Source organism: Dermacentor variabilis, chromosome 5, assembly GCF_050947875.1.
Source record: "Dermacentor variabilis isolate Ectoservices chromosome 5, ASM5094787v1, whole genome shotgun sequence".
NCBI lineage: Eukaryota > Metazoa > Arthropoda > Arachnida > Ixodida > Ixodidae > Dermacentor > Dermacentor variabilis.
Window position 1 is genome coordinate 35,075,653 of NC_134572.1, and position 17,966 is coordinate 35,093,618.

The window sequence follows — 17,966 nt, forward strand, 5'->3', positions numbered from 1 at the left end:
ATGTCATAAACAGCTTGCCTTACTTCTATTAAATGAGAATTATAGATGTTGGAACCAAATATACGCTGACTGCTCCGTCCTGCCGAAGAACTCTTTCGCAGCTGCCATCTTTCCAGCAAAAGCCAGCACTATCAAGTTGAAAATATCTCACTTGACAAAGTCGACGGCAGCAGAAATCACAGCGTTTCGAGTCGCGCTACACTTTATTAATGGCGAACCAACACACAATGGTCGATTTTTGCGACTCGAAGATGACACTACATTGTTTATTATCAGCCTTAAGTCGCGGTCCGCATGAACTGCTCGTATTCGAAATCACAGAGGCCATACAGCACCTGATTGAGAAAGGCCATGAAATAATTTTTCACTGGTTACCAAGTCATCGCGGTATCATCGGTAATGAACATGCCGATCAAGCTGCTCGTTCAGCTCATGGAGAAGGCAACCGCATATCGATCAAATGCTGCAGAGATGCTGCGCCCTCCTGCATGCCAATGAACTACATCAGAGTGGAATAAACCACATTTTATGCACCCTCGTTTATACACCCTGGATCCAACCTTAAACCTCGGACTTTCACCAAGACTTCCCTGAAGAGACGCGACCCTTTTGCGTAGGCTATGTTTGGGCGTCCCATTTACCAATGGCTACGCGTTTCACATAGGAATGGCCGACACCACATCACGAGGCGATTGTAGCGACACGGGAACGATTCGTCATGTTCTTTGCCAGTGCCCGCACTACAGTGCGCAGAGACAATCGCTTTCCGTCGTGCTGAACCAGTTGGACGACCAGCCTCTGTCGGAAGAAAGAATTCTGAAACATCGACGCGACTTGACATCGCATCAGAATCCCGTGCAAGCGCTACTGCGCTTCTTGAGATCTACCGGCCTGTTTGAACTCCTGTGATTCGAACGCCTTTTTTCTTCCCTGTTTTCTTCTTTTTCCTTTTCTTTCTTGTTACTTCTTTTCTCCTCTCGTTCTTTGTCGTCTTTACAACCCCACATATCCCCCACCCCAGTGCAGGCTGCCAAAACAGGAACTCGCCTCTGGTTAACTTCCATGCATTTCCTCTCTCCCTCTCTCCCCCCTCTCTCTCTTTCTCTGGGCTTGATTAATAATTAACCTATTACTCAAAACCCTGAAACGACATCCCTTGCAATATTTTTATGTGCATACATATTAAGTGGTAGCCGATAAAAATGTTTATTCCTTGGTTAAAAGCTCACAGTAGAAATACTGTGAAAGACAAAACTAACTTTTATTAGGCGAACATGTACCCAAAAAAACAGGCTACACTAATAGCACAACAATAGCGGCGAACACGGTCGGCGATCGTCGAAAATCTGATCAGCGGGTCAAGCCCGTCGGCTTTTATAGATCAGTCGTCGAATGTTCCAGAGTAACCGCTGGGACCCGCGTGTCTTCCACAGAATTCTACACTGTTCGCGTCGCGCACAAGTTGAGGTGAAAGACAGTGGACGGAACCATCGATAACATTAGAAACTTCTTTTACATGCAGGCGCGTCCTGCGCTGTGCGATAACATTTGTTAGGCGGTGAGATGTGGTCGCCCGATAAAGATAAAGAAGTATACGTGTCAATATATAGGCTTCACTGTCTATTCGAAAGAACGCCGTGAAAAATTAGCGTTGTTGAGAAAGCAAACCGTAAATTGAATTAAAAAACTAATTGGATGTAACTGGACTGGTGTCTACGGGAGCTGCATTCATGCAGGTTCAGCCAGCACGCGAATGATGACCAGCGCTCGTAGATTTTTCTGAACTTCGTTTTTCTGACTTCAAACTAATTCGCAACCTTGCGAATCGACCATTGCGGTCAAAATACAAATGCAACAACTTGCAATCGCTAAATTACAGAACATTCATAATTTTCTAAACACAACTAAGTGATTAGAATCTGTATCTGCCCAGATTATAATCGCCTAACTTTGTTTACTAAACTATGAAAGGTCCGGAAATTTAGAAAAATAAGGCGTAATAAATAAAGCCAGAGCTATGTATAGAAATATCAGTGCAGTAACAATCCTTCCAAGGGTTGGTGATCAAGCGCAGCACCAAGAGTTAGGCTATCTCTGGTAATTTATGCAGGCAACTCTATGGCGCGCACGTCTTCAAGCACGCGCGCCGCGAGAGCAGCTCGTGAATGCCAATAACACCGGCTGAGCAAGTTATTTCAATGACCGCTGAAGGAATTACCCTCGCTACAGAGGCGCGACCTGCCGCTGTAGGCAAACACGCATGTGTTGTGAGCTGATCATGAGGCCTACACGTGCTCAGAAAAAGAAAATACGTAGTTGCTAGCTTCATTTGCATAATGTAATCCATACTAGCGCATCAGACACGCCGCGAAGCAAGCTTTTAACTCGGAGGAATTTTCTATTGTAGCATACAGAACTTTAGCTGTGGCCACATTGAAAAGATTTCCGACGTATTTTCAGCTGCTCTGTTGCAGCGTCTAAAAAGTTTCTGCTTACGACAGGCCGTATTCCCCATTCCTATACCCTTCAAAAGGTTGAAACATGGTTCGGAATGTTTTGTTATTTACTGCAGACCTTTCTAAATGCTTAGCTGGTCATTGCCTGCCCAAGTTTCTTTTTTTTTAAATATATATATGTTTCTTCAGGAAGGAAAGCAAGTAATCTTGTGGTACAGCTTTATAAGGTTAAAGAACTGTAGGCAACACTTCTTTTTCCTAATATATTTAACACGCTGCCATCTTAGTGATTCTCTGAACGCCCACGTGTAGGGTAGCAAACTGGGTTCAGTCTGGTTAACCTCCCTGCCTTTCCTTCCTCCCTTCGCTCTCTCTCTACAATGTCATTGAGTACTGAGGCATACGATGCACAAGCGCTAGATTGTGGAAAAACGCAGGTCGTAGTAACGAATGTGCACACTTGGATAGTGCATAACTAATTTATCCAGAATGAACAATATGTGCGTGCATGTGCGTAAGGAACAAAGAGATGCTAGACGTGCCAAGGCGCTGTTCAAGGTGAAGCAAGTCGCATGTTATTCTATGACATAAAACGAGTTCGACAGCCCTGCTTGCAAAGTAATAACAGTGTGTGCTACGTAACGCACGCCATGTGTTATACTACTTCACACGAGTCGCATGAATAACTAGCAATATTCTGTTGCCTGCCTTAGGTTTAGTGTAGCGATTTGGCCGTAGGCGCGTATAGCCAAAAGTACAACCTCAGGACACTTCGATACACTATCGCTGCAGAGCGTATTGGCCTAAGGCCCACGCGCGAAAGCTTGATGTACCCGCCTATTTTCAAGGCGAATGGCGGAAGTTGCGGACATGAACGGTGGGCAAAGTGCCTAGGCAACGATTGTTGTTTGCAGACTATCGTATATGGGAAGGCTAAGCACATTGTCCAAACCATGCGCTGTGACCTTTAAGGCTAGGCTGACGTGCCGCAAAACTCGCTCGAGTGTGAAAAAATCCGGCTCCTGTGGACATTTATTGCAAGCTCCACCATTTATTCGAACATCGCAGGAGTGCTGCCGTGCACGAACGTCTAGGTGGTAAGAGCGAACGCATTTAGCGGGACAGTAGCCAAAAAGTTGATTTTTCGGCCATTAAAACGGGGGGGTCTGAATCATATGGTCACGTTGCAACTTATCTGATTGACTAATTGATTGATTGATTGAGTTATGAAACCTTATGTTACCAATGGTGCCACGAAGTAATAATGCCGTGTTGGCTTGAACTCAACTTATTACAGCAGCATATCACTTTCAAACATTAAAAGACAAAGGGTGGACTCGTACTAATCGTAAAAGAAGGAGCGACAAAGCAGGGCTTATACAAGGCGGCAGCTCCCTTCACAGACACAGGGATTAAATGCTAAAGGTGGTGGCACGTGACGAATAAACGAATGCACCCATTTATTTCTGTTTATTGGCTACAACTGTATATTAAATTTTGTTGTCGAAATTCAGGCTATCTCCAAATAACTGATGAGAAGCTTTAATGACTCAGCTATTGGAGAGCAATATACAAGTAAGATCAAACTAAAAAAAAATAGGAGGACAGACATTTGTGTGTTGTATCGATCAAGGCGAACTTGCGAGCGTAAGAAGAGCCCTCGAGATAAGCCAGTGAAGTATACCATGTTTGCTCTGCGAGCGGCTTCGTTTCACGTATGTTCCATATTGCTGTCAAGATAGAGCGGGATATAGATTAACATGGATGACGTCGTCGTCGTTCCTCTGACCTATGCGCATTGAGAATTCCTGATCACAAACGTCAGTGCGCACTACCATGACGAGCGCACTGACAGATGATGTGAGCGACCCGCTAGTTCATAGACCTGAGGAAGTAAAATGTACTTAGGAAAACGATATCTGCTCCACAAAGGTTCGTGTTAGGTGCTTGTAAGAAGAACCTACGAAATAAATGAAACCGACGGCGACAGCTGCGCGTTCCCTCCCACCAATACGTGTTTCCGGTGTATAAGCTCAATATACCAATAACACAACAAAAGATAATTAACAATGAGGCTTTTATAATGGCATTAATATTATGGCACAATAAAACGGGCCACAAGTTACCTATAGTAATCAAGGAAAGAATATTTCAAACAGAGCTGACAAAGGCTTCTCGCGGCAGGCTCATAATAGCTTTTGTGGTACTTTTGAAAAATTCGTCACAGTCCTCCTAGTGCGATTCTAAGAAAGAAGGCGTAGCGATGTAAATTTACGGGTTCGTATTCGCTCTTACAAGGCAAAACACCAGGTCTATATACGAAACCAGAGACTGAATACGAGTTAAAACAAAAACAAAGTTTTTCGCAAAAGCTTCTGTAGGCCAAGTAACGATGACGCATTGCTTAAAATTAATTACGTACTGAAAAAATTATTGCGACAAGGGAGTTTTATCGGAGTTTGTAAGTTCGACGACACCTTCGTTGCAAGGGTGCGTAAGCGCGAAGCGATGGCAAATGTGATGAACAAGAAGCGCGAGCGCCCGTGTCCTTTATCTACCCACCGATATCTGCCACAATAACCATCGTATGACGAGCGGTGAATTAAAAACACATATCCACACGCTGAGTCGCGCCCGCAAGCACGTCTCCGATAAGTACTTCGAGGTAAGTTGAAAAAAAAATCAAGATGACTATCACCTCTGCGCTACAAATCGCCAAGTTTCTAGCGCGTCAGGCTTTTAAACCAAGTTCTGTCGAGCTCTCGCTAACGAATGCGTCGGCTGCAAAGGTGCGTTCGGTATCTCGCTTGGGACACCTGTTCGTAACGGTCGCGGTCACCGGATTTCCCCGAATGCTACGCGCGCTACAGTGACTCAAAGGTCGAAGAGAAACGCACGCCGGAAAAAAAGACACGGTTTGACGCCCACGCCCACTCGTTCGTGACTCAGGACGAGCAAGCGCGAGAGAGCTTGAACAGCAGCTGCCAAACAAGGAAGCAAATGACGGAGAAAAAGAAAATAAACGAGTACATATATTGAAAACTAACGCTGCTTGCGGAGAGCCCGTGATTGCAACACGCAAAGTGAGTGCGAAGGCATGCATGTATGCACGCGGTACGCGAGTACAGGTTTTCGCATTCCAACCGTGCCTTGCGTGACGTCGCTCGTACGACCCAATCGACTTTTCTTCTAGGACTGTAGCTTTGAACGTGCGCACTTGCCACGCGAGTGAGCGAGTGTTGGATCGTCTCTGAGTCGCCACTCAATACTCCCGCCGGTTCCGGCAAGCACTGGCAACGGAGCGACTCAGCGTCCGCTGTGAGTCAGCGGACGACGGTGTGCGATAGTGTGCGAGGGCTGACGCGTAAACAACGCGGAATAGCGTCGACGATTGGCAACAGGCGTGGCGCGAGGCAAGAAATAGCTTTCGCGACACGCTGGAATGATCCGTCAATTGACTTCACGTAGGCGCAGCTAAACGTATTCTCTCAAGGTTGCCAATTTCTGTCAACCAGATTGATCTATTTTACAGGAAACAAAAGAACGGCATATAATTAACATATCAGCTTTGTCTAATTAGGACCAGCGCTGATCGCTTCTTCAATCAGCGCCGTACTTTCAGATTGCTACTCCGTGTTCGGCTATTGTCTTTATCTTATTATTCTCTCTACAAAAGAGTAATGAAAAGAACGGTAGAGAACGAACACGCCTCCGAGGTGAAATGGCCTCGTGCATGCATAAGCACCAACTAGTCCCACCGCAACGCCGGTACAAATAATCTACGTAAGGGGCAATGATTTTCTGCTATACAGAAACGGTTTTTGCGCAGAGAATAACAGAGGCTGGGGGAATCAGGAACGACGGCAGACATTTATACTAACACGCTGGAGTCGAAGGCACGAGCGAGAAGAACGGAATTTTGAAAGGGCTTGGTCTGTCTGCAGATACAAGATATGGTGATTGTGTGAAACCAACCATCCAGGGGTGCTTGCGGCCAAGTGTAGTAGCTATTTTAGGCGAACAAAACGTGACATGCGTGGCTAGCAATACAGCCGTGTATAGCTGTCTGGGCATTCCCAGAAAAGCATATAAACACCCCTCTGCGTCAATGATTTTCCCCTCGGGTTCAATAATAAAACTTAAGGCCGACACGACATAGGTGTTTTCGGTTTCACTCGCAGAAGAGGAAAACCCGGCATCGTGAAACGAAGTTTCAGCCTTGCTTACAAAAGGCTGCGGCGAATGTCCCCCGGACGAGACTTCTATCCGATAAAAGCCGCGCATAGCGCAACCTTGAAAGGAGGAGACGCCCTCTCCGAGCTCATCAGGGTCACTTTGTATGCTGCACCTGATCGCAACTCGGTTGCCATACACGAGGTGGACGCAAAAGCAAACATGAACAAAAAAATCTCCTTAAACAATGACGAGATTTCGCAGAATACCTTCAAGTGTAGAGAAAAAATGCGGTTTCAGAGCGTAATGCACGCGCCCTCGGAAGCCCCAGGTCACGTGGTCATTGTGGTCTTTTGTTAAAACGGCCGAACTGACTCGAGACTTGTCTGGCGGACGTGACATGAAACAACTGCTATTTGCCGTTTAACCATGTGTAAACATAAAATAGAAGGAAACAGCGAACGAATCAGGGACATCTTCGTCTCAGGAAAGCTATCTTGTGCGACGCGTTCACGCCCGAGGATATGGCGGGGCCTTCCCGAACGGCGTGGTGACAAGGCCACTGAGAAGCTTCTGCCTTTAACAGGCTCTCGCGTTTAATTTCCCCAGCTTGGATATATTTTAGGCGCCGAAATTGTACCTCACGGCTTTACGACCTCCGTAGCAAGACGAAAACTAATTCGTGGGGTTTCGTCACCATCTGGAAGCTACAGGGAAATACAGTATGCTTAACATGCATCTCTGCACAACTTCAAGCCGTTGGGGTAACTGAAAGTGCGACGACTGCTCAACATTGGGTCGTCTTAAAATTCGCAGAACGAAGCAGTAAATACAGCGCTAAATACCCTAGCAAGTTCGAAGGCCACAATGATTCTGTTGACTGAATTGACAATTAAGATGGGAGTTTTTTGTACTTGAAAGCGGGTGCATAGGGAACCTACAAGTGGACGAATACCGACAAAGAAGTTAGTGCCAAAGGGGAAGCTTGATTTTTTTTGTAGAAGCCGATAAAGGTCGGGGACACATACTTTACTGTAATCTGATCTTAAGCTTACGCCCCTGAGATGAGACAAAGCACTGCGTGACCCCACTTATACACGCAAAGGCTTTTTTATTCATAAGCGAAAAGTTGTAATGGTGGGAAAATAAACATTTAATCACCCTAAATGTGTGACGGCCGCTCCTTCTCACATAGCAATGATTCGACTTCTTTGTGCCTATTTTCAGTTTAGAAATCGTCCGTTCACTGCCGAAAAAGGTCCAACCCACGCCAGCTTTTCGACAGATTGTCCGTACGTGACTTCGCAAGTAGCGCTTTTCGGAAGCGCATTTAAGCTGCTGCTTCTCCGACATCCGTGCTCGCCACTCGTGACAAAAGTTGTACGTGTCTGCACGGTTGCGGGGTCATTACAATTTTAAGTCCTCAAATCGGTTTTTTACTTCCACGAGGCCGCACGAATTGAGTTTCAGGAGTAGCAGAGAATATAAAGTAAATAAAAAGAAAGTGTAACGGTTACTGTTCTCTCGAATCTTTTGGTGGTCTTGCTATTCTTTTTACTTCATTTCACTAATGGCTTCCTTCCGCCGTACGGGAAGCATGAGCCCTTTGACGGCACGGAGTCCACGCCAAAAACATTGCGTAAGAGCAGACTCTTCGACTTCGGCCCCCAGAACGATGACTTGCACAGGGCTTCGTGGTGACGTGTGCGTGCTTTCTCGACTTGACAATAAGACTTCGCGCTTCATGGAGAATTTAAGCACGACTCTACCAGGCTATTTTACAGTACTCTGCATGTGGTGGCGGCTGATGCCCTCTGTGGAGAAAATAAAGCAAAATACGCATACACATACACAAAAAAAAGAAGTAGAAAAGAGCCCGTCGTGGCAGCTCACTGACTATGCCGCCGTACGCTGCTCAGCAAGAGGTCGAGGGATTTGGTACTGGCCTCGGCGGCAGCATTCCGCTGCAGGCGACACGCACAAACGCTCATGTACCGTGCATCGGGTGTACGTTAAAGACTCTCATACGGTTATAATAATAACGGAGTCCTCCAATACGGCCTGCATATAACATCGTGGTTTTGGCACTCAACTTCCCATTATTTAATTTTAAGTACACAAAATGAAACAGCCGTGTTTTTCTTATAGTATAGGCTCGTTTCTCATGTTGAACCCTTTTCTCTGCGTTCTATTTCTAACTCTTAGTTGCAACATGAGCCACTTGTCTGATTTTTTTTTTATGCTACTGCCGCTGTCAAATCGTACGAGACAACTTTGTGCACTGGCCGTGATCCGCTCACTTAGGTAGGCTTAACCAAGGTGTCACTGCAGAGGCTGGAAGCAGTACACCATCCGCTGCTCTATTTCGCTCATATACAAAAATTATATTTTGTTTAAGTTAAAAAGTAAGAAACTGCTGATGTGACGCACTGACAATGGCCAGGACAAAACGCTCCGGTGCGTTCGCACTCAATTGTCAGTTTTGTGTCAGCTCGTCAATTTATAGCTATTCTCATAACAGGTACAGATACAGCGATAGTCAGCATTCACCATTTGCCGTTAGTGTTGGGCAAGAACTGATTTCGAGGTTGCACAGTAATACGGAAAGAGAATGAGCACTTAAGATCACAGAAAATGAGCTCTGCGGTTGTTACACGTGTTTCAAAGAACGTGTTTGTGGATGATATCCTCCAGGTCAGACTCCGGCAGAAGGCCGAAAAATATCCCGACTTCACTTTAAATGCACTTGCTTGTCGGAATTTGCTGCTTTAACACGGTGCACACAGTTTTTCATCAAGGAGCTCATTAAAACGAAGCGTAAGTTCAGTGTTCGTATGCAATACTCGTACTAGTGGTGAACGCCGCCGCTCTCACAGATTGCGTTTTGCTTATAATGATCATACGCTGCTGTATCTGCAACTAAGGCTGAAAGTGAGCCGTGGGCATGCATAACATGTTTTCCCTGCCATCGCCAGCATCGCACAAATTTCATCTGGTTATTATTGCATTATGCATTCCTTCAATCCTGCACTGAAAGACTTCATTTTCTTTCTTTTTCTCTGTCAAGAGTGGTAAAGCGTAATAGTCAGGGCCGACTGATCTAACCCTTAGTGTTCACTTTATCCATGGCATGATTGCAGCGCAAAACACCATAGTACGAAAGACAAATCCGAGCTTAGCGGAAAGAAAAAGAAACCCAAGCGCTGCATTTGTTCTTTCCGCTAACCTCACACGTGTCATTCCGCATTTCGGTGCTTTTTGCTGCAATCACCGTCATGAACTTACACCAACTTGCCCGAATCGCTATTCTAATCCAATGATGTTAACTCGCTGTCACAAACACGGCGGTGAAATCTGTAGTTTTTGTGGACGCACTGACATGGATCGCCACGGTTCTCGGCGTATGCTTGTTTTTAGCCGCTCGGTTTAAGTAATGCCTTTAGAACTTGGGCTGTGCACGACAAAGTAATATTCGAACACGGATTTAGTTAGCGTCGTGCAGCTAGATGTGCTCACAAGCGCGGACTGACGCATTCCCTTGGGGGCCTTTCGCGCTGTCAAGGTTGTGTGGTTTTGGGCATATTAGAGCGCGCAGGAATACAGTCTTTAACATAAGTGAAGACAAAAGCGAAGAAGTATGACACTTTCTTTACTAAAATACTCCCTCTTAGCTCTTTCATACGTCTGACACACATTTGAAAAAGGCTACACGTTTTCGCTTGATGACGTTTTGTGTTTGTTACAACGAATCACCGACAGACAGGGGCCAAGAGCAGCAGCGAAAGTTAACGCAGTAGCGTTGCTGAAATTTGTCGCAGAACTTATAGGTAACGAAGAAAACCGGCGCAGTGGACCAATACTGTCGACGTCGTCGTAGACGCAATAACACATACGACTGCGTCATCACTAGTGATCAGTTTCTAGGTGCACGCATAACATACTTCACATCTTCGAAGCTGTCAGCACAGGTATACTGATAGTAACTTACTGTTTCCTGTTTGTGTACAGCGTCCGAAAAAGCTGCACAGTGGTTCAAGGCCCCTCTGGCAGCATTGACGCGTGACGACGTTGGAGACAGTGTGAATATGGCTAAAAACGGGCAAGCTTTTTTTTTTTTCTGTCCAGTACGCCCCTAGCCTCCCGCTGTTCAAAGAAGACCGACCATGAAAGCGTTTCCCGACTGAGTCCTTTCGCGGGGAAGAAAAGCATTTAAAAATGAGCTAGAAAGAGAGATGAAAGCGGTGTGCCATACAGGCGTCACGCTGCGCCGGTGCCTGCGACCTACTTACCTATGACGGTGCTGGCGGCGACGAGGGCGAACGGTATCCACAGGCCCGCAGCACGCTGGGGTTGAACAACACTCATGTTTGGCGGCCTCCGGGTGAAACGCACAACCAAAGACAAAGGGGACACAAACAAGAAAATGCGGAGAAAAGAAAAGCACACAAGCCAGCCAAGAGCACTTATTTCCCCGCGCGGGTCTCCGCAGATGATGACTTCGTCGTCTCTTCTTCCGCCACTTTCGAAAAAAACACCGCGCACTTCGCGGTCACTCGGTGATCGAACCCGTCAAGTGAAATCACAGGCAGCAGACGTGCTGGGGCCGGCGGAGAATGGCAGCGCACTGACAGTGGCGTGTTTCTTTGCACCGCAAGTCGACGTTAACCAAAACGTCAGCTGACTATCACTCCGCTCGAGTTTTTCTTGATCTCGAAAGAAACGCAACACTCCACAGATACAATCCGCGGCGAAAGGGAAACTTTCTACGAGTAACAGTAACACGCTACCATCACCGCCACTTTGGTCGGTCAGACCTCGGACCTGGTCATTCACGCAGCAAGTGACCCGTCGCGATACGGGTAGAGGTGGGCGCAGCGCGTGGACGCACAAGCGCGCGACAAGTCACGCCTCCTGACTCCTGGAGACGCCGTCTTCAGCCGACGACCGCGATGCAGCACGCAGGCGTCGAAGTGGTGAGCGAGCGTCTTCGGTCGAGCGCACGGGTCAAGGCGTCGCAGCATGCACGACAGGATTCAAAACGCGCGCACACGCGGCTCCCCCACCAGGAGCGGTGAACTGGCGAGCGGCAGCCGAAGGAGCGAAGCTGCGGCGACCGTTGCCGGCGATGGACTGGTTTTTTCGCTGGCGCGCTCGGGAGTCGGGCGGCGCAGCGGGCCACGCGGCCTGGCTAGTGGCGGCTCCGAGGGAAGAGATCGCGCGCCTTTCCTCCTCGCTCACGTTCCGCCGCCTCGGCGCCGTCAACAGGCGCGAAGAGCGCGGGTGAGGAAGCCGCGTGCTCTTTAGCGCGCAAGAGCGCGAGGGGCGACGACGGCGCTCTGAGACTCCGGAGTGGCAGCAACGCGAACTATCTTCAGGTAGACTGGGTAAGGGACCGTTTCGCATCCTTCAGAAAGGTACAGGACAAAAAATATTGTTACAGATAAAGCTTTTACTTGTGCTGTTCATATGAGGAGCAGAACGTTATTTGATTTATAAGTTAATCCATCAGATGATAATATAAATAAATCCATCGGATGATCAAGCCTGTACAAGTTACCGGTCAGGAACAAGTGGCGTATGTTAAATTTTTCCGCATGCATTTCAAAAGCACCAAAAGTGACATTCTGAGAAGCTGTTAATAAGGATAAAATGAAAAAAAAAATCCAGCAGGTCCCACGCCGTGTGGGAATCGATGCTATGCGAAGCAGTATGCGGGGAGCCTACCAAGTTAACGAAACGACCATGAGAGCACCAATACGTAGGAGGCTGTGTCATGACCTACATGACATGGAAGTCGTAACATTCATATCATGACCTATCATTTATGCACATCATACAGTCCTCTCATATTATATCAAGGTTGTTATCTACCAAGTTAACGAAACGACCAAGAGAGCACCAGACGTAGGTGGCTATTTCATGACCCACATGACACGCATGTCATGATATTCATGTCATGACCGATCATTTATGTTCGTCATACACTCTTGTCATACTGTGCTATTTTTGGTACATACCAAGTTAACGAAACGTCCACGAAAGCAGCAATACGTAGGCCGCTAGATAGATAGAAAGATAGATACTGTCAAAGTGCCAGATGTTCACCAAGAAATGCTTCGCATTTAATGACGTCACTCCTCGATGACGTAATCGTTCTTTACTTCAGCTGCGTTCGGCGCTGTCAATGAAATGGACGCTATCTCGCAATGCATATGCCGTGAACGCGATCGTTGAAGAGTTCACGCTTGTTTCTTATTTTTACAAGAATTATTTCAGTAGAAACATATCCGTGCTGTTCCTGCTATGACGCCGATAAAGGAGAGAGAAATAGTTTGTTGTACCCGAATAAAGCAAGCAAATTTTACATTCGGAAGTTCGTAAATACAAGTAATCCACATTTCATTATTTGAGAATCTCGTTAAGCTGCTCTCATTTAAGCTTTAAGCCCCTCCACATTTCCATAATTTCACTCTTACTTCTAATCGTTCGATACTACAAAAGTTCTTGTGCAGTGCACTCGAGAGATAGAGGGATAAAAGCAGGTAAAGATAGATTGGTTAACCTGAAGATATCTCCTGTTTGGTTCTCTGCACTGGCGAAGGGCAAAAGGGGAGCGAAAGGAGAAAAGAGAAAGAAAAGCAAAGAAAGAAAGAATAAAACTATGTGAGTGTGGGCGCTGTCACTTCTGTATTCCTACACTACCCACACGGCCACCAATGCGCAACCCTTTACGACATGGTATGGGGTTGCGCAAGCACACCAGCCCTCACACCCATAGAACAGCCCGTGACACGGCAATCGGAAGCAGCGCTGTGCAGCTCCGACTGGACGGACCAATTCAACCTGAGTAACCGAGCGAAAAGGGCAGCTAAGCACACTGGACTTCTGGACTGAGTCTGGACGTCTGGACTGGACGCTGCAGAGCAGAGCAGCTACCTACTCTCGAGTGTTCTTTTGCATAAAGTTGATTCTCTGGCTCTCTTAGCGTCTATGAAGGCAGCACGTAGTCATACTAAGTATCAAATCTGCCACTTAGACATAAAATGACACACAGAGCACAGCCGCCATTTTTCGCACGATCAGTTATGCCTAAGGTAACGTAGCGTTGACGACCGTGTCGACCACTGTCCGAGAATATTGATTTCTGTGAGCGGGCGCTTCTTCAACTGGGCTAATGCGGATGAAAGCGACCCTCTTTACTGGTTGAAACGAGGGTGCTCGTAAAGCTGGCGCGTGATCGGTTTACTGCACGAGCGAAATTCACGAAGGGAACCATTGGAATGCCCGCGAGCAGTGCACATGAGCTCACGAAGCGGCAGCTGATTTAATGCTGCATTTAAACGGGTATCGTGCGCGTGTTCAGACATCGTTTTGCTTGCATGGCATTTTCGAACGGTGGTAGCCGTTTTCGCGTACTCATCATGAACACGCCGATGATGATTACTGCAGTGATATTTGAGGCCTTGGTACAGTACACCATGGGAGAGAGAGAGAAATTTAATATAAGAATAGCTGGGAGGCCAGGCTGAGCTGCTATGTTCGAGCCAGCTTCTCAGAATTCGGGTAGGAGGGAAGGGAAACGAAAGGAGAGAATGAAATCGAAACTGATGATGATATTAAGGAAAAAAGGCATTCATAAGCATGCAAAAAATAAGCGGAAACGCTTATTACAGTCTTATTCAGTGCCTCCTAATAAAAATTGACTCGTCATCCCGGCGCTGCGAAAGTGGATGTCCAGCGAAGCTGTCGAAAACCACCATTACAACGGCTGAGGTAGGTATGCAATGTTTTATTGTTTAGAGCAATGATAGCAGTGGTAATTTAGAGTAATGGGAGTAATGGCAATTTTGACAGCATGCCGCCGGTCATAGCGGTGCTGCAATAACATTAAGATCAGTTGCTAGGCTGGTGATTAAATGCGAAGCATTTCTTGGTGAACATTTGCCACTTTGACAGCATCTATCTATCTAGCCTCCTATGTCTCGCCGCTCTCATGGTCGTTTTGTTAACTTGGTATGTACCGAAATTGGCATAGTATTACAAGCGTGTATGACGGACATAAATGATAGGTCACGACATGAATGTCGTGAAGATCTTAATATAGCCGCCTTGGTCTTGGTATGCACCAAAATTGACAGAGTATGACAAAAGTGTATGGCGAACATAAATGATAGGCAATGACATGCCTGTCATGAAGGTCATGAAACAGCCACCTACGTCTAGGTGCTTTGATGTCATGACCAATCATTTATGTTCGTCATACACCCTTGTAATAAATACTATGCCAATTTTGGTACATACCTAGACGAAGGCGGCTGTTTCATGACCTTCATGACAGGAATGTCATGATATTCATGTCATGACCTATAATTTATGTTCGTCATACACTCTTGTCACACTAGAACAATTTTGGTACATACCAAGTTAACGAATAGACCATGAGAGCTCCAAGACGTAGGTGGCGGTTTCATTACCTACATGACGCACATATCATGATATTTAAGTCCTGACCAATCATTTATGGTCGTCATACACTCTTGTCATAATATGCCAGTTTTGGTACCTACCAAGTTTACGAAACGGCCGTGAGAGGCCCAAGACGTAGGCGGTTGTTTCATAACCTACATGATAAACATGTCATAATATTCGTGTCATAACCGATCATTTATGTTCATCATACACTCTTGTCATGATATGCCAGTTTTGGTACATACCAAATCAACGAAATGACCATGAGAGCACCAAGACGTAGGCGGCTAGATAGATAGATAGGTAGATAGATAGATAGTTACTGTCAAAGGGGCAAATGTTCGCCAAGAAATGCTTCGCATTTAAAAGTAAAACCAGAATATACCATGTTTAGTATGGATTGTGGTTTGAAGTCACGGGCTCCATAGGTAAACCGAGTAAGCTTATCTGAGTTCCCTTCGGCCGGTACAATTGGCAGGCCACGTGCGGTGAGGGCTGTGGAAGAACAGCGCGCCTACCAAGAACATCGTCGTGAACAGAAGCGCGAATGTGCGCGGCGACGGCGGGCAGCACGTAATACGGACGAAGATCGTGCCGAAAACGCCAAGCGCATGCCCCTTTGCTTCGATCAGCCCTACCGACTCCACTCCCATCGTAATTGTAGATGATTTCAACGTTGGCGTGTCTCGGCCAGCCGGAAAGCGGTTCGTGGCGTTTCTTTGGGAAAGGTTCGGCATTAACACAAACATCAGTGTGCCCACGACGCGTCATCGTTTATGTATAAACCTCACATTCGCCAAGAACCTTGCCAGTGTCGCCACAGAGCCACTGGTCGTATATCGGAGGGACCATAAAGCAATTGTCACCTTGGTGACCAAATAATGATTACAAAAAGCAAGCAAAAGAAGGTTAAGAATGAAAAAGAAAGCATTGAATGTGCAATTTAATAAAACAACAAAAATATTGTGAAAGAAACGACATTCATTGTGGTAATTGTCCGTTATTTTCGATCAAGGTATTTATCATCACATATTTATCACCATATATCAGCCCGGCTGGTCATCCACCTACGCAATGTGGCTCTAAACTTTTTTATGCCTTTGGTTCCCAACATTATCTGGTAAAGCGGAGCCCTTTGGAGGGGCATTTGTCATCTCCAGGTCTTATATTTGCTTCATTACTGGTACTAAAGAAGTCCTGTTATCATTTGGGTGCATGCAGCCTGTCAGAAACATTACACGGTCATGTGGGAGCTTGTCAAGTTGCATACTGTACATCCCAACGTGTTGACAGGAAGCTTGACAGTTGCAAATTTAGAATGCATGGTGGCGCTAGTGCATGGTTGAATTCTGTAGCTACTGGCGGGTTTCGCCTGGCGACCGAGGCCGGCAATTGCTCCGCCTGAGCGTGTCTTGCAGTGCCATAGGGGTATTTACCTCCAACCGAGCAAATCATTGCCTCTCAAAAATCTAAGAAGATGGCCTGAAGAATGCCAGGTGAAAAGTCGTAAAAGTTCTTCTTTAGACTTTCACCATGACTGGAGGCGCAGTCAGTGCCGACCGCTAAGAGCTATCGCGTCAGTTTTTCATTTCGATCTTATTTTTCACTGTGAAGCACACTTACCTAGCGTTGTCGAATAGTCGGCTACGGATTGTGTGAGAGTGCACAGAATTTACGTCCACGCACTATAAAACAAACCCAGGTACAGACCATACCTAGCATAGCTGAGCTCCATTTGTTGGGTTCCAATGATGCTTGTTCTAAAGCGCATGGATTAACTTGCGGCATGACCATGCCTGGTCTTAGTGCGTCACTAGCTTGTGCTTTATTTCTCAAAATTTTTTTTAACCAAATCGGCCGATTGATCGCTCTACAGAAGTTAGGGTTAAGCTATATGTGCGAAGGCAAACCTTTATGTGATATCTATTTCAAGTACTCCTCAAAAAACAAAGAAAAACAAAAGATTAGATGATAGCTGTCCCATTTCTGAGAAATATATGTTGGGCAGGAAAATGAAACTTATCTTTCTTTTTATAAAAAGCGGTATTTGTCTTCTTGCCGTCGTATTTTTTGTCCTCATCGTTAGCCCAGGAGAAGATTACTTCTGCCAGAAAAGTAAAGCGTAATTCTCATGCGACAAGTCAACTGGAGCGAGAAAAAAAGCAAAATGCACACTTGTAAGCTTTAGTGCAGCTAGGTTATGCTCACACTTACTAGAGCACCACTTCTGACTTTGCTCGTGCAGTAGTTGCCTCTCGAAACCACCTACAAGAGCAGCAAAGTGAAGCAAGCGAGAAAGCTCGTGGTTTCACGCAAGGGCGTAACCTTGTTAAGCAAATCCCAGGCAGGTGCGGCGCATGCATACGACCTCCGCGCCAGCGATTCCCTCGCGGGCAACAAAAGGAAGGCGTGTTCACCGCCGCCGCATTGTTCGCGCCCGCTCGCGCCGACGGCGCATAAGTATAGGACCGGATCTCCGGTGGCGGCATGGTGTAGCGACCAGGATTGCAGCAGCGCGCACACATAGACAGCACGTGCGCAAGAGCAACCAGCGTGATCGCCGCACGGGGAAGCGCATCGATGCGCGCTCCCCGTCATCTTCGAGATCCTTGACAAGGTCCCCAAAGAGCAATTCGCATGCAGTACTTGGACCAAGACCCAAGGGAGGAAACCCCTTCTTCTGTGCCGGCGCCAAGAGGAGACCCGCTTTCTTCTCTGCTTTCGCGTCGTGATCGTCGATTTCCACAGAGCAGCCAGCCAACCAGCCGTGGCGCACTGAAGGCGGTCGTTCCAATTTTCGAGTCGCGCGTGACGCTTGCGCGTAACGCACACGGCTACAGCGTACCGCTCCTCCTGAGCTACATCGCC

The 17,966-nt window shown here is 46.7% G+C and overlaps 1 protein-coding gene across 2 annotated transcripts in view; it reads right to left on the reverse strand.

The window, feature by feature from the left end:
- The window catches only part of LOC142582420 (kin of IRRE-like protein 2), a 394,020-nt gene extending 382,161 nt beyond the window's left edge, over positions 1-11,859 (reverse strand). Inside the window, exon 1 of one of the 2 annotated variants that reach the window (XM_075692120.1) lies at positions 10,919-11,859. In XM_075692120.1, the coding sequence (XP_075548235.1) occupies positions 10,919-10,994 (76 nt within the window). In that variant the 5' untranslated portion in view covers positions 10,995-11,859. The remainder of the gene's footprint in view (positions 1-10,918) is intronic. The other variant, XM_075692121.1, reaches the window with a different exon arrangement.
- Positions 11,860-17,966: the final 6,107 nt, after the last annotated feature.